Here is a 21,953-nt window from a genome sequence, read left to right as displayed (position 1 = left end):
CAAACATGCCTTACCACACTCTCCCAAACATTTTTGTTTGCATTTCAAAGGAGATGGGAGATGGCTTGTTTAAAATTTTCAAATCAATTCACTTTGAATTCTCATTTGAATTTCCAAGAACTGACTACCTACTAATGATATAGATGCTTGTGCTACTCAAATCCAGATGGGCCCCCACCTCCACCCCGTGGCTACCATATGCCCCTTTGTCTGTGTTGAGAAGAAGTTCTCTGGTGCTCAAATCGATTTTATTCCTTGGAACCAGGGCTGGTTTCATGGGTGTTCAGCCTATGTGGTTGCACAGGGTCTGTTCTCAGATGCATCTTTGTTGTTTTGTTTTGTTTTGTTTGATTTTTTGAGACAGGGTCTCACTCTGCCACCCAGGCTGGAGTTCAGTGGCTCTATATCATCTCACAGCAACCTCCACCTCTCAGGCTCAAGTGGTTCTCATGCCTCAGCCTCCCAAGAGCTGGGATTACAGTTGCGCACCACCACACCCAGCTAATTTTTAAAATATTTTTAGTAGAGACAGGGTTTCGTCATGTTGCTCAGACTGGTCTCAAACTCCTGGGCTCAAGTGATCTGCCCATCTCAGCTTTCTAAAGTGCTGGGATTACAAGTGTTAGCCACCGCGCCCAGCCCCAAGTCTCTTTTGTTTTAATACTCCGCTGTCACCATTTTGAAATTCTTAATAACCCATGAAAAGTGACCTTGCAAATTACGTAGCCAGTCCTGCTAGAAACATACTGAATATCTGATATGTAGAAACATAAACAATTTTATAAATTTGGAATTTAAAAAATGTTATCAGAGTATTTTGTAGTTCTGAAAAAAAAATTCTACTGTAAATAGTTTAACCAGCTCTTAGAATAGTCTTTCTGAGATCTCTGTAATTAGGATCAGAACTAAAATAAAAATTTCTAATGAGCTGAATTACCAAAATCCATTTGAAACTGGATTTGAAGAATATGAGACCTATGACTGAGAATACGGTGTTCTTAGGAATACATCTTACAGCTTCTATCATTCCTTCTGGCTTGCTCAAGGAGTTTGCCCAAACTGAGCCCAACATCACTGGCTGGTAGAAAGGTTAGCCTTGGTTTCAGCAGGCCATAAGAAAGATCATGAGCCCCAGGAAACCACGGGGGCCCTTTTCGAAGGACCATTTTATCTCCCTATTGGCTTGGAAAGCCATGGCATGGCATGAAGCCCAGTCAACCTTAATTCAGATGAATGTCATTTCACAATCACTTTTAAATCCAAAGTTCTGATTTTTAACTAAGATATGCTTGCAGCTGGACAATGTTCAGGCATACAGAATAACCCAAATTAGTCTTAAAAAGCTGTATGTTTTCTTTCCTCAAATAGAGGTCCTTCTGGGACTAGCATTATTTAATGAATAGATGAGACTGGTGCATAATTAGCATATCAGTTGTTTAGCATATTCAGGAGAATAACCTTCAGCACTTTAAGAAATATATGTGTGTAAAAACTCTGAGTTCTGTTTATGGTTTTAATGTGTTCAGAAAAGCTCTTTTTCATGGATTCTCCAAAGGTCAGTTGTTGTTCAGCCTATGTCTGCGTTTTCACAAACCGAGAATTTGAGAACTCCAAAATAAAAAGCTTTTCTATATAACAAATAAAGATGCTCAGTGGGAAGACTTCATAATACCCAGGCTATGACTCATTCTAAATGTCTCCTTCTGCCTTTTGCAGTGAAAGATGGCTCCATTAAGTTGGGACCTATTTTTTAATTGTTATTTGTTTTTTGGTCGCAAAAGTGAAAAAAAAAATGCCTGATTGCTAGATGTATGTCAAGTTATAAAAGAAACCAAAGTTGTGTTTGATCCCTCAGCCAGCCCACCCTCCTCTCTCTGCCACTAACTCCTCCCTGCAGCAGATACCCTGCCAGGCCTTGCCTCCATGCCTGGTTCTCTCCAAGGACTTCAGTCTCAGTGACAGGTCTGGTAGTCACCTTTGACCCACTGTTCTCTCCACCTCCTGCTGATGTTCAATCTCTACCCACAACAGCCAAGGCAATCCCCTTAAAACATGAACCTGATTATGTCACTCTCCAACCAAAATCCTTCAATGCCTTATTATTAAGAAAAAGTCCAAAACCATGAAAATCGGTTTCAAGGTCCTGCAGGTCTAACCTTGGCCATCCTCCTGCACCCTTGTCTCACCATGGCCCAGCCTCACAGGGTTTCTTTGCCTTCTTTGAGAGCCTCAGGTTCCTCCCTCCACCATCACCAGGTTTTACATTTGCTCTCTTTCTTCTTCAGAGAATACTCTTCCCCCAAGATCTCCCCTCTTTATGGCTCAAATTTTAGCATAAAATGTACAACTTCCTCGGGGAATCTTTCTGGGATCCCCAAGACAAGGTCAAGTCCTCACCTATATTTCCTCCTAGCCTGCCTTGCCTTCCTTGCACTTGAGGAATTTATAATCAAACATTTACTTGTGTGATGGTTTTATAATGTGGGTCTCCCCTTCTAGAGTGTGAGCTTCCAGAAGTCTTGCTCTCCACTGTGGCCCCAGTGCAGCCCAGGGCCTCAAAGGTTGGAGGTGCTCCATTGGCACATCCTCCACCCTTGAGTGAGGAGGAGGGAACAGAATAACTCACCGCGCTCATGAGCGAGTCCAGGACACTGACGGCAAACGCTGTCCCGCAGGCAAAGGGCTGCGTGAGGTACAGTTCTGTATCGGGGTCATCATCATCATCTTGGTCCAAAAACTGAACATTAGTATCATTCACTAGAAAAAGCATAAAATAAGAATTAGTTCTGAAGACCACACACAGGTAGTGAAGCCAGAGGGAGACCAGGCTACTGGTTTAGAAACACTGAAGTCATTGAGAAGGAAACAAAAGCATGGAAGAAGCTGTAGATGGATCTTTGGGTGAGGGGGCAGTGGGACTCAATGGACTGTTCCTGTGTCACTGTTTAAGTGTCTGAGACCTGGAGAGCAATGAGTTCAAGCAGGCTTGCTCCACGGCAGGCCGCTGGAGCACCAATAGACTGTGCTGGCCAGTCCTTTGGCATAGTTTTAGGATCATGACCTAAAAACACCTTCCAGTGCTTTTTGGTAATGAAGTCCTTTGAGAGATGGACATATTTCAATGATGAGCAGCCATGCTGGGATAGTCATTTTAGCCACAAAGAAAAGAAAGCAGCTTATTGGGAGTAAGGAGCGCTGGAAGGGGAGCACAGCAAGGCAGATAGCAAGGAATGCACCCGCAGGCCTATCCCACAGCCTACCCACTGGAATTGGCCTGGGTACTTCCCCGGGGTCCCAGGCCCTAAATCTAGGTCCACACCAAACAGGCCCTGTTTAATACACAGGAAACCCCAGGTGGGACGAATGCCTGGCTGTCTCTTGCTGCTTGCTGACAAGGACTTGCTCTGAATTTTGAGTTGCATGGGGACGTCCCATGTTCTCCCTTTCCCCTCCTAAACAGCTCAATCTTTTATGTGCTTGCGTTCAAGCAGTTGCAGCATTGGATGCTGTATTTCATTTCCATCTGAGGATTCCTCAAGGACTCCTCCCGCACGCACGTGCAGACTGATTAGTTGTGTCACTCAGATGTCTTTAACTTATTAAAAATTAAATGACAAATTAATTTCCATTCCCATCTTGGCTTCGGAAATTATCAGTTTTGCAGAGCAAGTAATAGGAGAAAAGTCGGTGGGGTGATGGAAGAAAGGGGCACTCACAATTTCTGGAATAATTATTGTGCTTTTAGGAAGAGAACAGATGAGGTTTCCTTTCCCTGATTCCTTTCTAAATGTATCAACAGCTAATTCTGTTTTCTAGAGTTATTGTTTTAATTTTTTAAGCAACTTTCTTGGTGACTCTTCTTTAAAAAAAAAATAAAAACTTTTGTTTATTGTACGAAGCAGAATAAATGATACTAGCATGAAAGGCTAGGCATGGAATTAGTATTTTTAAATGACACCATCTTGTTTCCCTAGAGAAAGATTCTAATGGGGGAAAAATCTTGGCTCTGTTCTTCCAAACTTGGTCACATTTGGGTCCCCATTGTTTCAGCAGCAATTGAATTGCAGGCTAGTGGTGAAAGTCCAAAATCCAGGCTCTGACAACTGGGCTTCAGTCCAGCCTGTGCTGCCAACTTCCTTGAGCAAAGTATTTCATCATTCTACACCTTAGTTTCTGTCACTGTAAAATGGGGGAGTTATAGCAACTCTCTCATGAGGCTATCAGGAGGCTCATACAAATGGGATTGTGCCCAGAAAGCCTGGTCCAGCATCTGGATCATGCCATGACTTGATAAATGCCAGCTGCTATCATGATCTCCCTTCTGACATTAAATACCTGTCTACCCATTACAGCATGAAAATGCCCAGCTTCCCTCTGCCTCTCTTGGAAACACTGAAGGTCTTGCTCAGGGGTCTTTCAAGAGGTAGCTTTTCTTCACCTCCCTTCACTTGTCCAAAGCGATGTTGAAAGTCACTGTTTAGTCTTTCTGATTTGTGAATCAGAAAATGTAAACCGGAGACCACATATGGAAGAATGTGGTTTTAGTTACTTGTAATAGCCACCAATAGTATGTGTGGCAATGCTCCAAAAAGCACAGCATCTGTTACCTCTTATCAGGAAGACGGGAAAGGGTTGGTACCAGATATGGAGGTGAAGTGACTCCAAGTAGTGGGAGGGGACTCCAGATTGTCAGTGAGCTAGGCATTTGGGGTCATGGGAAAAGCACTCCAAGAGACTAGCCAGGGTCCAGTGAATACCATGTATATTGTTCTGAAATACCCAGTCTCAGAAGGAGAGCAAGCAATGCTACCCAAGGCCTATTTCACAGAACAGTAATTATGTGGGTGCTAAGAGGTACTCACATAATCACCCCAAAGCATATGTGGTCAAACACAATTGGAATAGTCAGGTGAAACAGCTTTAACACAGTCCTTTCTTGTGAGACTCTGAGGAGCCTTTGCCATGCTGACATCAATTGAGAGTCTCCAAGTAGATGAAGAGTGGAATGTGCTACACAGCTTTGAAAGCCTGTGTGGCCTTGGTGCCCTCTGTGTCTCTTAAAATTCATTATACTGGCCTGGCATAAGGCAGAACACATCTCAGAACATGTAGATAAATAAGAAGTATTCGTGGTGGATGTGGGAGGTGAAGTGGTCTGAGAAGGGTGCTATAGCGGCTAGAGAAATAGGTTTCAAGGCAGAAGATAAGGGTGGTGCGAGCACCTCAAAGATTCTCTGAACACAAGGAAGAAATCTGGTGTAGGACAAAGGCTTCTAGAGAGTCAATGATGCTAATCAAATACCAGAATTGTTGCCTTAGGTTTGGGGCACCAAGCTTTTCCTTTTCTCTTCTACTAATGACAAGATATCCTAGTTAGTCAGCAGCATGTGAATTTCAAATAGAAAATGAAATTCCTGGCAGTGAGGATTCTGAAATGCTGCTGTAGGTTTGTGAGATGGAGATGTTTGGATTAATTTTCCAACCAGAGGTGTGGACCACACAAGCCCTAGGTCTCTTGTGGCCCTCTAGTTCTGAGGAGAGGAATCCAGAAACCTAGGGCTTTTAAACAACTACACTAAACATGAAAAAACCACCCATCCTATGGTTGGAAACAGAAAATAGTGTGATACTCCCTGACCTGAGTGAATTTGTCCTGATAAATAGCTATACCTACAATAATGCGGTGTTGAGTGGTGGGCAATTTATTCCTTAGTTTCTAGACACCTTGCAAGCAAGATTACTGTGTCGAAAGTCTGCTCCCTTATTTTGAAATATATTTTTGGGCCAAGAAAATGGAAAATTCATTTCATTTGTGAGTCATGTGAAGGCAGGTGCTCCCACCTCTCTATCCACTCCTCTGCTGAGCAGCACTTTTGCTGTCTCTATTTAGAAGATCAATCCCCAGTTCTGAAACCAGCTGCTGATGGGTGCCCTTCATGGAGTTATTAACCAAGTCATGGGGAAGTGGGAAAGAGCCTGATAAATGCGGTCATGACTGGAGGCCTTTATCTTCCACCTGAGTCCATTGTGAATCTCCCAGAGAGGGTTCTGGGCTGGGAGTGGGGGCCAGAGTGCAAGGCTGCACCTGGGTGGCTGCTAACCTTATCCTCTGCACCCTTCTTGAAATCTGCCTTTAGTAAAAAAGGTACCCCGAGGGACCAGGGGTTTTTATGGCTTCAGAACCAGAGCTTCTGAGAAATGCCCTAGTAGGGGGGGAGAAAAAGGCAAATAAAGTCAGAATAAAGAAAAATAAACAGCTGGAGGGAAGGTGCCATCTTAGGTTTCTTATCTTAAAATTTTGATATTCTCCTTTGACTTCCTCTGAGAGCTGTGAAGACATGTCACTCAAACTGACAGTGTATTGGAAGAGGAGTAGAAGGGAGAAGGCGGGAGAGCGGGGTGACAAAAAAAAAGTGGGGAAAAAAGGCTCAGGCCAGAGAAAATGAATTAGAGCAAAGATGCTTTGGAAACAACTGCCAGGTCAGATGGGTATGATCAAAGGTTTACTGATGCTGTGTGGGGAAAAAAATCATTAAGAAAGGCCAGAACAAGACAGTCGATTCCAACCAGAGCCACAAATAAAACACATTCAAAGCAGTGCCATGGGGTAGCCTTTCTGTTACAGCCGGCGAAATAAAAACAAGCTGATGATAGTTGGAAACACCAACAACAGAACAAAAGGAGATACTGATGTGAAGGAAAACAGTGCTTCTTACCCAGTTCAGTTATCATTAGAATGTGCGTCCCACTGTTTTTTTCCTGATTGACTGATACCAAAGGCAACTTGCCCGGTTTAGCTAATTGGATACAGCATTTAAGGGTTGGGGAAAGGGAGTGGAGGAAAGTACAGAAAAAGAAGAGAGTGAGGGAATAACAGAGGAAACATTCTCAAGTAAAGGGACCCCGGACCACAGGTAGTTTGTATTTGTCTTGGGGGAAGAGGCCACTCTACAGTTTTGCACACTTAATAATGGTCATAGGGAGTGCCATGGCCAGGTTAGAAGTTAGATTCTATTGTCCGACCAACATGGCCCTCAAAACCCCATCATTTTGGGGGCCAGAATGGCATTTGCTGAAAATGGCTTTTGGCTGAGATATTCAACTATAATACGTTAAATGTGGAGTTATTACACATTAGCCCAGGGCTTCTACCTTGTTTCCAAAATGGGTTTGGCTTAGATCCGAGGCTTTGCATATCAGTGGAGGGCTCAGATTGTAGGAGCTGTCCAGACAGAATGCTCAAAAGAGGTTCTTACAGTAAAAATCACCAGAAAGAATCCATAAACTAAGCCTTTCCTCCTTTCCTCTCCATTCCCAATTGTATGCCCCAATTGCAAATCCATCATCTCATGCTCCTTTGCAAACAGTGACCAGCATGAAGGAAACTGTCTATTCATCTCAGAAGAAAGATAGATCAGTTTTCCCTTCCAGTAATCTGCCATATTTCTACCCATACCTTTCTCCCAGCTCCCTCAAAACAAACCCCATAGCAGCTACAAAGTTGAAAGGGCTAAGAAACAAACCAACCTCCTCATATCCTTTGTGGTTTGAAAGAGAGAACAAAAATCCCCCCCAAAGCTGACATTGACCCCTACCTAGTTCAGTGATGATGGGGATGTTGACCCCAGTTGTGATGGATGGTTGACGTAACATCCCGTGCACTGGGCTGTTATCTGGAGAGGATCTATCCATTCCTGGAGGTGTGAACCCTGGAGGGAAACAGAGGAGGAAGAAAAATCAGAGAAGTAGAAAATTTGGAAAGAGAGTACACTATATACACACAACCCAAAAATGTAGCTTATGCATTATTCACAGGTCAGCAATTAGTATTCCCAGGATAAACTCTGATGAGTTTTTTATTCTTTAGAAGGACAAGGTAGGAAACCATTATAATCGTAACTCACTTCATAGTTCTCTAAAAAGTCCGGACTCCACACCAATTATTTATTCTGCTCATAAATTTTGGCTCCCATCTCTTTCCAGGGACACAGGAGAATTATCCCCTGTTCCCCCTTGCAGTTAGATATGGCTATGTGACACATGAAATGCTCTGGCCCATGAAAAGTGAACAGAGCAATGCATATCACTGCTGGTTCAGGTATTGGATGGCCATCTCTCTCTTCCCAGGCCATGGCAACTGTGAGGACACAGGTTACCATGGAGATGAAAGCTAGACAGCATCACTGGACAGTTGTCCAGACCCACAAAGCATTCTGAGTGAGTGAAAAATAAAGCTGTGTTGCTTTAATCCTCTGAGATTTGTTTGTTTGTTTGTTTGTTGTTACCACAACATAACCTAACCTGGCCTGACTGTTACCGTAAACCAATCAATTTCTTATCCTCTTGCTGGCGAGTGACTTAGGCCTCAGTTTTCACAGAGTTCTGGCCAATGGGAGGTGTAAGGAAATCTTCCTGGGGCTTTCAGGAAGTGTTTCTTTGCTCTTAAAAAGAAACACATAGGAAGAGATTATCTTTTAATTTACTGAGCACTGTTTTATGTGCCTGTAGTGTCAGGAACTGAGGCACCAGCTAAGGGCATAACTAACTTAGTGATATTGGCTCAAGTGAATGACAGGAAAAGCTGTCCTGGAGTTCCTGGGGCAAGCAGCCTGGAGCCATCTCACCTCAGGATTTCTCCCTATGTGAGATTTTATACACATAAACACACACACACACACACACATATTTATACATATACATACACACAATATAATACGATGTACATATTTTATCTGTTTAAGCTAAATGGAGAAGGAGTTTACTTGCACCTAAATCCTCCTGACTGATGTATATGCCACCTGCTTACGGCTGATCCCTTGAACTTCTGAGCGTGCCCAACACAGACCACATAAGGTATATGTGGACACGGGAAAATTGGAAAGCAGCCTGCTGGGTCTCCAATTTTGCAGTTTGGGCTTCTTTGGGTCTTAGGTCCAAGTCCCAAGTACATACCTGGATGAGGTTGGAACAACTGTAACTTTTAGTTTAGTGAGAGTGAGAAATATCCTGGCTAGGCAGAATGGCTGCCTCGTTAAGGTTTTGCATGGACACATATCAATATTAGAAATCCATTTACCTCCTGCATTCATCTGGTGAAAATTATTTTTTCTAATGAAGCATATGGCATCTCCACGCAAGTGGCAAGACCCAGTGCACTTACATTTAGATGACAGGCAAGCATTCACATTCACTTCGGTTTCTCATTTTTGCCCGCAGCAGAATGCTACATGGGCTTATCAATGAATTAGGGATGAATTTTAGGAACAAAGTCACTCGCTAAATTTCCAAGGACAAAACTCCAAATAGATTATTATGTGTCCAGATCCCTGACTCACTTTCCAGCAATGTGACAAGATTGTGTTGAGTCTGGCATTTTGGCTAGGTGTGAGTCAGGAATGAAATAAGGGAGCTCAATAATTGCCTATTGTTTTGGAGGTGCATAATGCATAAAATGCCAGAGAAATATAAAAGGGTTTTCTTACTTTCTGCTCTCCTGTGTATACATTTCTTATCACTGAGTGCCATACTTTCAAAAAGAAAAACAAAGTTTTACTTAATATCCATTCCCTGACTGCACTTAAATTGACTCTTTACATTGATATACTATGAAAAGGGTAAGTCATTTGATTGACATTGTAGTATCCATCTTTTCAAACTTTGGAATATGTGTTTTTCAGCCAACCACATAACCAAAAACATGCATTTTTAAATGCTAGCTATTTTCTTCCTCTAGGATGGTGAAGGGGAAACTAAACTGTTTTCATCAGAAGTTTCATTCAAAGGCATGAAAAACTGGAAGTGACAGCTGTGCAGATTCAGTGGATGTGACGTTTTTGAATTTCTTCAACTTGACAAGTAAACACCTTAAATCGGTAATGCTAGATGCATAATACATGGCCTGTATTTTGACATCCATCATCAAATGCTGACTTGAGAAAATACGGGTTTGTACGTCAAGGAATAGCACCCATAAAGCAGGGAGAAATGCAGGTCACACGATATTAGGAAAACTGTATTTCATTACAGAACTCGCAACAAGCCACAGCATCCTTTTATTTCATCTTATTTAAAGATTCCATTTTCAGCTGTGAAAAGACTCAATTCCTTTGCATGAAACCTTCATTTAGAAATGACATGCTTGCTTCATAGGCTTCTTTCATTTTGCTTTCATATTCCATTTTCCCCTTCAGTCACCAGGCCTGGTTCCATTAGCATCTGCAACTGACAAACTATGGTGGGTGTCCAAAGACATCTCTCCGTTGAAGGCCTGACTCTCCCCCATGCGTGACTCCCCAAAAAAGTGTGCTTTTATTGGCAAGAAAACTTCATGCCTCTTTTTGCTTCCCTACTTTTCTAGTCACAAATTTTTAAAAGAAAAAGTCAACAACAACAGCAAAATTGGTTTCCTCTTTTTCCCTGGTATAGAGTTATGTTAAAAGTGAACACAATTTATTAGCATTGTTTCTTTCTTAGGGGTTCTGATATGGGAAGATGATAGTCAGAAATGGCAGGATGCCCCAGATTCCTTAAATGGCTTTGGAGAGAAGAGAAATTCAGGCACCTTCCATACAGGGATGAGGCAATTCAGCCTTTGATGCCACAGGATGGTGTCCACCCCATTCCTCATAGCTGCATTTGATAATGGGGCAGGTCTAAACTGTGGCCCAGTCTCTGACCGTCTTGCTCCCCTTCTCATTATTGCTTGCAGCCATGGTTATATCGTGGGTAGCACCTGAAGTCTCTCTACATTAAACAACACCCTAGTTCTGCATGTGAAAGCACTGGCACGTGGAATATACTCCAGGGATCTACAGCTAGAGAACAGTGAAACTGGGAAACACTCCCTTCATTAGTTAAACTAACACTTGGGAAATTAATTTTAGAAACAACCATATATTTTGCCAGAAAAGATGACTAAGAATATCACCATCAGAGACGTGGAATGAGAAGTCCTCAATCAGGAAAAGACTGAAGTTTAAATCATCCACAGTCAAAGCTATCATCAGATGGGCTCCTGATTCTTTAGCTATGTCCCCATAGCACTTTGTTGATCATGGCCACGGGAGGCAAGTTTTGTGCTAAAAATGACTTCCATATGTTTGTTGGCCATTTGTATATAACATCACTAATGATCAGGAAAATGCATATCAAAACCACAATGTGATACCACCTTATTCCTGCAAGAATGGCCATAATCAAAATTTCAAGAAACAGTAGATGTTGGCATGGATGCAGTGAACAGGGAACACTTCTACACTGCTGGCGGCAATGTAAACTCCTACAGCCACTATGGAAAACTCAAAGAACTCAGTGTGGAGTGTGGAGATTCCTCAAAGAACTAAAAGTACATCTACCATTTGATCCAGCAATCCCACTACTGGTATCTACCCAGAGGAAAGGAAGTCATTATTCAAAAAAGATACTTGCACATGCATGTTTATAGCAGCACAATTCACAATTGCAAAATCATGGAACCAACCCAAATGCCCATTAATCAATGAGTGAATAAAGAAACTGTAACATGATATATATATATATATTGAATATATACATACAGTCATACAAAGGAATGAATTAACAACACCTGCAGTGACCTGGAAGAGATTGGAGACTATTATTCTAAGTGATGTAACTCGGGAATGGAAAAACAGACATTGTATGTTCTCACTGGTATGTGAGAACTAAGCTATGAAAATGCAAAGGCATAAGAATGATACAATGGACTTTGGGGTCTTAGGGGTTAAGAGTGGGAGGGGAACGAGGGATAAAAGACTACAAATGTGCATTGTATACTGCTTGGGTGAAATGGTGCACCAAAATCTCACAAATCACCACTAAAAAACTTACTCATGCAACCAAACACCACCTGTACCCCAATACCCCAATAACTTATGGAAACAATAAAAATAAAATAATAACTTCCAAAGACCACCTGACCTCCTTACACTGAAGTTTTCTCCCCACTCCAATCTTCAGTGGCCAGTGTGGCAGGCTTTCGTTATCTATTTTATTCATTCAGCATGAGGCATAAATGCCTTGACCAACTTTATCTCATGACAAGTATTCTCATTCCATATACTATATAAGAACTTTAGGTCAGAGACTGGATTTTCATTTCTTCGAACTTCCCAGATTATCTACAAAATGCCCAGCACATAGAAAAGAAATAGAATGAAATTGTTAACAGCATGGGCTGTAAAGTCAGGTGTCATGGATTCAAATTCTGGCACCTCCACTTATGAGCCATGGCACTATAAACATTGTGCAGACTCTCTCCAAGTCTGCTTCTCCATCGATAAACCAGAAATACCTCCTACACAGGACAATTGTAAGGCTAAAATAAAATAAAATAAAATAATGTATTGAAAACATTTAGTACAATACCTGGTATGAAGCAAGTACTCAAAAATGCTGGCTACCAATATTAATATTTTATTAGACATACATTAAGTATTGTGGATCACTTCCCCTTCCATATGGACAAAGAACTGAAGAAGTATTTAGTAGATTCTTAAAAAAGAATTTTTACACAGAGAAAATCCTAGAATATTAATGAGAAGGCAATGAGCATTGTGTGTGTGTGTGTGTGTGTGTGTGTGTGTGTATATATATTCTATATACTGTATAAGAACTTTAGGAATATTGTGTGTGTGTGTATATATGTATATACATATATACACACACACACAATATTCCTAAAGTTCTATATGTATACATATATATGTATATATGTATACATATATACACACACAAATATTCCTAAAGTTCTTATACAGTATATGTATACATATATACACACACACACAATATTCCTTATGTGATCATATGTATATATGTGTATATACACACACACAATATTGTGTGTATATGTATATATATGTGATCATATGTGTGTATATATATACACACAGACACAATATTCCTTATGTGATTATAAGGAAAGAAGGACTATGGCTCAGACAAGATATACACAAGTAATGGCTGGAAAAGGGTTCCAGGACAATGTAAACCCAAGTGCATTAGAAAATAAGAAAGGCTCAATGGCATTGTTTTTATGAGACTCAAAGCAAAGGCAAGAATGCTCTAGATCTAAACTGGCTAATAATTGAGAATGAAGAAGAGAGAGGGAAGGCTGAAACAGAACCCCAAGAAAAAAATAGCCAACATTTATTGAGTGCTTACTATGTACTAAATGTTGCTCATGCAATAACTTTGGTTCTGAGAACCATTCTATTTATATACTACTATTTTTCAGAGGAGGAAACTGAAGCACAGAGAAGGTAACCTACTTGCACCAGGACATACATCTAGGAATTAGCAGATCTCAGAGCGGAACGCAGGTAAACAAGTCCCAGAGTCCCCTCTAAGCTGCCACGCCATATTGCTTCTTATGTGCCAGGTTGGGCTAAGGGTTTTTTCACAGGCCACCTTGTTTATTCCTCATAACAATCCCTGTGTGTTTAGGGATTGTTAATATTTGCATTTTGTAGAAGAGGAAAATAAGATTCGGAGCAGTGGCATAACTGGCTCAAGCATATCCAATTGGTAAGTGGCTCCGGGAGCCGCAGCCAGGCAGTCTGACCTCAGACTCCTGACACCTGCAGGCTGTGCCGCATCCCTGACTTGGGTGCTGGCCTTCTCCTTCTAGGTATGGTCCCTGGCAGGCAAGTCTGAGGCCTGAGCCAGTCTTACTTTTTATTGTTTTCACTTTTAAACAATAGCAGATAACAACTGGGACCCATTGTAGTTATGCTTAACTTGCTGTGGTATGGCAGCATGCACAACTCAGTACATATAATAAATGCTTTATTACAGTACTTTTCCATGGGGGAAACACAAAGTACTTTCTAAATCTTCCCTAGTTAAATCCCCGAGCCTTTCCAGGGAGAGAGGGAGATGGAAATTCTTATCAATCATCTCCCCTAGAATAGATGGAGAAATGAAGGTAAGTGCTTCCCCCACCCCCATAGACTTAACATAAAGGAATTGGTTCAAATGGTGGGCCAAATTATCTTTTATTGTGTGCATATAAATGATGGTTAGAAATCCATATGCTACGTTAAACTAGGGAAATAAATTAGGCCGAGTCATCTAGGTTTGCTGAGACAGGTATTCAATATGAAGTTGTAAAAGGGAAAGATCACCTTTAAAAATGATCTATAAAGACATGTTAAAATCAAGAGAAACATCTCATATTACATCATCTATGAGATGAATTAAATTTCCTGTTAATGCCAGGAAAAAAAATCTCAAAGGCAAATGTCAGATGAAGTGCAGATCAATAAAAATATTTTGATAAGTAAATGCAACAATGCTATTTAACACATGATTGGCAACTGCTGAAACATAAATTATCCAAATTTCCCATTGCTGCTTATGGGAAAATTATGCAGATTAGAACTTGATTAGGCTTATATCATGAGACTCAATTTGGACTTTTAATCTATTAAGCTCCAATAAATGAGGCATCTGAATAGCTCCCCTGAGCAACTACGGTAATAGCCACAGCAGTCATTTCTGCAGTACGTGTTCCAACAAATGCTTCAGCAGCTGAAGTAAAGAAAATTCCATGTATAGAAGTACAATTGCTCTCTGACTTGTAGGGGAGGAAAGTCCATGCACACAGGGTTGATTTGGGAAATAGGTTTTCGGAAATGACTGCAAGAAAAATCTAGCCAAAGGAAAAACCTCAGTTAAACCTTGTAATATTTTTTCACAGTAGTTTTCAGTGGCTTCCCATGAAGCTAGAATCCAGAGTCAGGAAGGCCAGGCAGCTGACCATGTTTACTAAATTTAAAAAAAGATTATTTACCACAGCAGCAGCTTCTCCTGAAACTCCCCAAAGGCTACCCCAACAGGGTAGAGGTAGCCCTCAGCAAGGTGCTGGGAGGTCAATGTCAAGGAGGGAAGTGGGGAAATGCCCCTGCCAATTTGTGACTCCCCCGCACAAAGCCTAATGACAGTGCTTGGAAACTGTATAAACAGACAATTCTGTGACTCCTGAGCCACAACGTAAGGTGTCTTTTGCCTCTTCAGCAATCATTCTATGCTAGAGATACGAGAGCTTTCAAAATCCTCTCATCAATTCCTCCATTCTTCAAATGAAGAAACTGAGGCTTAAAGTGGAGAAGTTATTATATCCAAGGTCACAGAACCAGTTAGCAGCAGAACCATGATAGTTGATATCTGCTGTTTTCTGTTCCTTTTTAACCCCTTCCATGCATAAGAAACCAAATCCACAGTGTTTGTTGGGGGTGCAGGGAAGAAACTCTGCCCCCACCCTGGAAACAGGAGTGGCAGCGTGAAGCCAGGCATCCTGACTTCACAGGGCCACTGATGATCTTGCATAATCCGGGTCACATCATCGGTTTATAGATGGATCTGTCCCCCTCAATCTAGGGCCTGTCCATGTTCTCCCCAGGACCTTATTTAAAAGATGGTAAAGGTGCTGTGGTTGCAGTCAGGAGCCTGCAGGTGTGGGGTTGCTGGTGAGCAGTTAGCCCACCTTGGGGTGCATGAAAACAGGGCAAATGAACCAAGAGGTGGAGAGAATGAGAGAGAGCTCTATCGTTGTTCAACTTCCTGCACCCAAATGTGCCTAAAACCAGAGGCATCCCAGTTACATGTCTCTGTTTTTACTTAAGCCTTTTTGCATTGGATTTCACTTGCACCAAAATGTCCTAGCTAGTACAACAACTGAGAAAAATCTCCATTCTCTTCATGGTGAAATGATGCATGCAGGCCTGATTTTCTACTGAAACCAATGACCACATCTTCATTTAAGGTTTCCTGCTTGTTTCCAGTGACCAGGGACAAGACCTGGCTTAATACTCTCCTCATTTCTTTCCATTTACAGTAAGTAACATTGACTTTTTTAGCAGTACATTTTTTTAAGAGTACTTTTTTTTTTTTGTCTTTGATTAGCACCTTTGGAAGTTGACTCCACCCACTGAATAAAGTGCCCCATCCTTTTTAGAGTTTACATTTTGGGTCCAACCCAAACCAAAGAAAGTTAAACCAACCAAACAAACAAAACTTCTCTGTAGTTATTTGCCCATTAAGCTTTGTAAAATATATTCAGCTCTTAGACAAGTCTCACACACATGAAACAAATACATTTACAGTACTTGTCTCTCCAAGCTGACAGTCTCTTTCCTTAGAATTAGCTTAAAGAGCTTACTGTGTAAGATGTTTCTCAGAATGGTTGGTTAAGGGGAGGAAGGAAGAAAAAAAGGAAGAAAAAGACAAAGCTAGTAACAACTCAAACACACCTAAAACTACAGATTTCGAGAGAAACCTAATATTCACCTGGTCTAATGTCTCCATTTACTCAAGAGCGCATGGTATCAGTGCATTTTCCACAACATCTCAACTTCTCAGTTTTGCCTTCTCCTAATTCATCTTACAATTTAAAAATAAGACAGGTCAGGTGCAGTGGTTCACGCCTGTAATCCCAGCACTTTGGGGGCCAGCGTGAGTGGATTGCTTGAACTCAGGAGTTCAAAACCAGCCTGAGCAACATGGTGAAACCTCATCTCTACTAAAAAAAAAAAATACAAAAATTAGCTGTGCATGGTAGAGTGTGCCTGTAGTCCCAGCTACTTGGGAGGCTGAGATTGGAGGATTGCTTGAGCCAGGCAGGCAGAGGTTGCAGCAAGCCAAGATCATGTCATTGTACTCCAGCCTGGATGAAACAGTGGGACCCTGTCTCAAAAAATAAAATAAAATAAGACATACTTGCTTGGTCAGTATGGATCAAACGACTTACAATTTTACCTCCACTTTGGCCTAAGCAATTGTACTTCTAAAAATATGTGTACAATAAACATACGTGTGCATGTGTCTTTATACCAGCATGATTTATAATCCTTTGGGTATATACCCAGTAATGGGATGGCTGGGTCAAATGGTATTTCTAGTTCTAGATCCTTGAGGAATTGCAACATCGTCTTCCACAATGGTTGAACTAGTTTACAGTCTGTGGCACTATTCACAGCGGCAAAGACTTGGCACCAACCCAAATGTCCATCAATGATAGACTGGATTAAGAAAATGTGGCACATATAAACCATGGGATACTATGCAGCCACAAAAAAGGATGAGTTCGTGTCCTTTGTAGGGACATGGATGAAGCTGGAAACCATCATTCTCAGCAAACTATCGCAAGGACAAAAAAACCAAACACCGCATGTTCTCACTCATAGGTGGGAATTGAACAATGAGAACACTTGGACACAGGAAGGGGAACATCACATACTGGGGCCTGTCATGGGGTGGGGGGAGAGTGGAGGGATAGCATTAGGAGATAGACCTAATGTAAATGACGAGTTAATGGGTGCAGCACACCAACATGGCACATGTACACATATGTAACAAACCTGCACGTTGTGCACATGTACCCTAGAACTTAAAGTATAGTACAAAATATATATATGTGTGTGTGTATACCCATAATTTCCTTATATTAAAAATTTGGCTGCCAGGATCTTCATTCATAGGTATTAAGTAACAACATTCCATTGAAAACAACATGAATGTCAAATTTTAGGGAAATTGGTTAAGTATGCATCCACTAAAAATAATGCAGGAAAACATTTCATGACAGAAAAATGGTCATGATAAAATCTTTGTGGAAAACCACAGGTAACATACTAACATGTACGATCCATTTTTTGAGGGTAAAAGTATTTATATCTATGGAAATCAGACTAATATGTCAACTTTCTTATGCCTGAGCAGTAAAATTACAGGGAATGTGCATTTTCTTTTTGGTTTCTATAATTGCTAAATTTTCTAAAATAAACACATTTTATTTATGCAATGAAAAAAAATTTCAAAAATTATAAATTGATTTCAAAGTCCCTGAAATCTCGAAACCTCATGTGATCCCTATGGGTTGAGAGCAGCTGATGAACATGATGGATGGACACAGCTGGTTCATCTGTAAGGGTCTGACAACTCTTTGAACATTCACTTGATTTGGCAGTTAAGGAGACTGAAGTTCTGAGATGGAAGTGATCAGGCCAAGGTTACAGAGCAAAGGGGCTTTAAAAGAACAGGGCCCAGAGAAAGTTTTCAGGCTTCCAAGTTCTCTGTTATTTCAGTCTCCCACCATCTTGTAAGAGCTACTGAATCTCAAAGCAGAGGTCACTTAGGTAAAGCACACGTGGGCAGTGAAGAGCTGAAGAAACCCACAATGCACACAGGGGAAGGGAGGAGCAGTCAGAGCTAGTTTCCAACACAGATGGAATGTGGCACCTGCTGATTCCCATCCCTGCTCCCACCAGCCTTACCCGTTTCAGAAAGGCTGTTCCCCCTCTTCCCTCCCAACCCACCTCCTGCCGCTTCTTTACCTCTTCCAGGAAGTCTGCCTCGAATAACTTCCCACATTTCATTACTTTACAAAGATGTTTTTCTCTGCTTTTTTTTCCCATCCCCTTTATTATTTTAAAATGTATGAATTACTACTAAATATGTATGAATTACTACATATTAATATTTAAATATTTTTAAGTATCTTTAATTCTCTATGTTTTATCTTCACATACTCATTGCACTCCCCAATTTCAATATGGCATAGCTTATATTAATCTTTCTTTATTGTTCTTATTTATTCTTAATTCCTGTTCCGGGACCTTCCCTGTTTGCTGCCACCACAAGAGGACAAAGGCTGTTTTGCCACTGACATGGGATCTCCTCTTTCATGATGGATCACATTTCCAGTAAACTAGAGGCTTACTATGCCATGGAAAAGGCAGATATATACATTACAAGACAGTGATAACAAGCGGATACTAATAAAACGCACAGACATCCCCCCTCATGCTGCCAAGACTATATACCATTTTCTTTCCATTACATCCATTTTTTTCTCCCCTTTTGTGAGCATTAATCAAAGAAATGCAAAGAGCTCATTAAAGTGATAGATTGACTGAAAATGTAACCACCTTTTCATTATAAACAGTTTCTTTATGTTCTTGGTGCTATGGACTTTGTTTTTTAGCATTTGTCATGTAGTTCAAATGTCCTTTTACATTTAAACACCCAATGCCAAATGGGCCCCAGTTGTTTGGTTTAGTATAAAACGATGGCCAGCGCAGCAGAAACCAGAACTACAAAATCACAAGCAAAGTATAACATCCATCTCTTAAGCACACAGAAAATTAAGTCGCTGTAAAAGATGGGTTTGCCAAGTGATCCAAGGCCTTGCCATGAAATTCAGGAAAGCAGAATCGCATCACCAACGACTTTCAGCCAGCTGTCTCTGAATGGTTCTAGAGACAAGACGCCTGGCCCAAGATAGTGCCAAGGTTCCAAACATTTGATAGTTCTTTGAAAGAAAGATTTTTTTTTTCTTAAGTGTTAAAGTGTTTCCTGTATATATGTTTATGCTGGCAGATGAATATGTAACTGGGATCTTGGTCTTGGGGTCAGGCATTCCCACATACATACACACATAAATCTTCACTAGATGAGGGTTTGGTGCTGGTTTGACTCTGAGCATCTCTCTGTAGAGCATGGTCAATAACTTTTGACCACTACCTGAAATAAGTCATACCATTTGCGGTCTAGAACTTGAACACTGTGGCTAAATTGAATGAGTTTGGGTCCTTCCTCTTTCTGTTTCTAGTTTGTGATTTGGGGCAATTTATTTAAATTTTGTGTCTCAGTTTCCTCATCTGCAAAATGAAAGAGGAAGATGTCATGAAGATTGAATGAGTTAATAATAATAATACAGGGAAAGTGCTTACAACAGCACCTGGCACAGAGCATGTACTTCATCAGTACTAATTATTATTTATCAACAACAGGGTTGTAAGCTGACAGAGAAAACAAAACACATGGGTTTTAGTCCCAGGTCAACTCCTACCTCTCTGTAAGAATGTAGAAGGATTCAACGTCTTATCCAAACTCAGTTCTCCTATCTGTAAAATGAGGTAGTAGCAATGTTCCCAATCCCTTTAGATTACTGTGCATCATACATAATATTGAAATCATGATAATTCTGTGTTTAGCTACTCAATATTCAGGAATGTCTGTAGAGTCATTCATGGGGCTGTTATTTTAAGGAAGTGGAACACAGGAGCCCTCTCTTCCAGGATCCTATCACATTGTCTGTATCAACAAACATATCAACATTTCATACAAGAGATGCACACCAAATACATTAAACCACAACAACCATGTAGCTTGCACATCACAACTCCAGGCACGACATCATATCCTCTCTCAGGAGTAGCCCCTAAGGCATGATTCTCCCTCCAGGAGCCCTGCATCCTTTCCATTTGCTAACAGTCAAATCATTCATTTGCTGCCATGCAATCACAGTCATGGCAATGGCTGTGGCCCTTGGTGTCTTCATCTGTAAAATAAGAATGACTCTAAGGCCCTCTCAGCTTTGAGATTTATGTCTCTTTCATGACCCCAAATTTTAAAAGTGATTTCCAACAAAATAAGCTAGCAAAGGGAATCCAGAGGATCTCCTTTCAGACTCCCTCACAAGCTCTAGTGTAGATCCAGATTTTTTTATTCAGTTTTATACCTTTGCCCAGAGGACGAAACTTTACTTCCCAAACCAAGGAGAAGGATGTACTGTCTCCAAAGTTGCTCTAATGGCTGAGAAGACCATAAATAACCATTTATTAAACAAACACTATGGGTTGAAGGAAGAGAAACCACCACAATTAGGCCCCTGAGGCCTGCAGGCACAGTACATAACAATGGGACTCTCATAATCCAGGTAATATATAACCAGTTACTCCATTTTCTTGAAGTTATCTTCATAATCAAGATGCTATCCCAGCCATTGTGGGCTTTAGAACTATTTTTAATTTTAATTTAAAGAGCAATTAAAGAAAGACAATGGATACACAGGATAATAAAGTAAGTGATTAGCAGCATGCAAAATGACAGAGGTTTAATGATAATATGGTTCTAGTCTCCAAACGGCTTGTCGAGAGAAGGCCCTTTCTACATGTGGTTGTTCAGCTAATGTGTCTCAACCCACAATTACAACATTGCTGACACCATTAACCAGTGAAACAACATCACTTCGCGAAATCCTTGTTGTCTCATTAAAAAGGAAAGGGTCAGGTAATTTACCAACGTTGTATGTCTAGTTTTGTTGTTGGTAATTAGCAAACATTACCCAGCATAGACTCCCACTGGGAACTAGAGGAACTTTGTGAAATATTAAAGAAGAAAGCCTTTATATTTCACCGGAAAATTGAAAAGAGGTGCAGTAATATTCTACCTGTCGTCTTTTTGCATTTAGGAAAAGGAAAACGCAACTTGGAACTCTTTAATTTCAGGAGAAATATTCAAAATGCATTGGGAAGTCACTATCCACATGAAGCCCCTGGATCACCATTGTATACTGGCAAATAGAATCTGTGTCCCTGTTTACAAAAGCGAGTTGGAGACGGGGGGATGGGGAAATTGCAAATTTCATCTTTATTGCTCTTACTTATGTTTTTTGAATTAATCTCCTTGAAATAGAAGAAAGGGGCAATAAAAGTTTTCTTTTTGAAACGCTGCAGGACTTAAATAAGCACCAGAATTGTTTATTCAGAAAAATACACACACACACACACACACACACACACACACACAGACACACACATTTAGACCTAAAGATAGAGGAAATATATTCCAGGGATGAGACTTCCTGCCTCCTTGCTTCCTAATGGAATCTTCCCCACACTGGAACTCAGAGCCCACCCCCAACACTGGCCAATGCTTGGTGTGTTGTCAGGGAGTAGAATGGTACCTTATTCTTTTTTTTTTTTTTTTTTGAGACGGAGTCTGGCTCTGTCACCCAGGCTGGAGTGCAGTGGCGCTATCTCGGCTCACTGCAAGCTCCGCCTCCCGGGTTTACGCCATTCTCCCTGCCTCAGCCTCCCGAGTAGCTGGGACTACAGGCGCCCGCCACCTCGCCCGGCTAGTTTTTTGTA

The 21,953-nt window shown here is 41.0% G+C and overlaps 1 protein-coding gene across 23 annotated transcripts in view; it reads right to left on the bottom strand.

Annotated features, from left to right (window-relative positions):
* Positions 1-21,953, bottom strand: part of KCNMA1 (potassium calcium-activated channel subfamily M alpha 1) — a 759,311-nt gene that overhangs the window by 32,931 nt on the left and 704,427 nt on the right. For 13 of the 23 annotated variants that reach the window (XM_065520852.2, XM_005565373.5, XM_045362011.3 and 10 more), the window contains 2 exons: positions 7,596-7,709; positions 2,627-2,757 (listed from right to left, as the gene is read on the bottom strand). In XM_065520852.2, coding sequence (XP_065376924.1) covers positions 2,627-2,757; positions 7,596-7,709 — 245 coding nt within the window. Of the gene's footprint in view, positions 1-2,626; positions 2,758-6,716; positions 6,798-7,595; positions 7,710-21,953 lie in introns of all 23 variants that reach the window. The other 10 variants (XM_065520843.2, XM_065520844.2, XM_065520847.2 and 7 more) reach the window with 1 other exon arrangement.

This window comes from Macaca fascicularis, chromosome 9 (assembly GCF_037993035.2).
Source record: "Macaca fascicularis isolate 582-1 chromosome 9, T2T-MFA8v1.1".
Lineage (NCBI taxonomy): Eukaryota > Metazoa > Chordata > Mammalia > Primates > Cercopithecidae > Macaca > Macaca fascicularis.
Note: the sequence above shows the minus strand (reverse complement) of the source record. Positions and strands in the feature narration are given on the sequence as shown.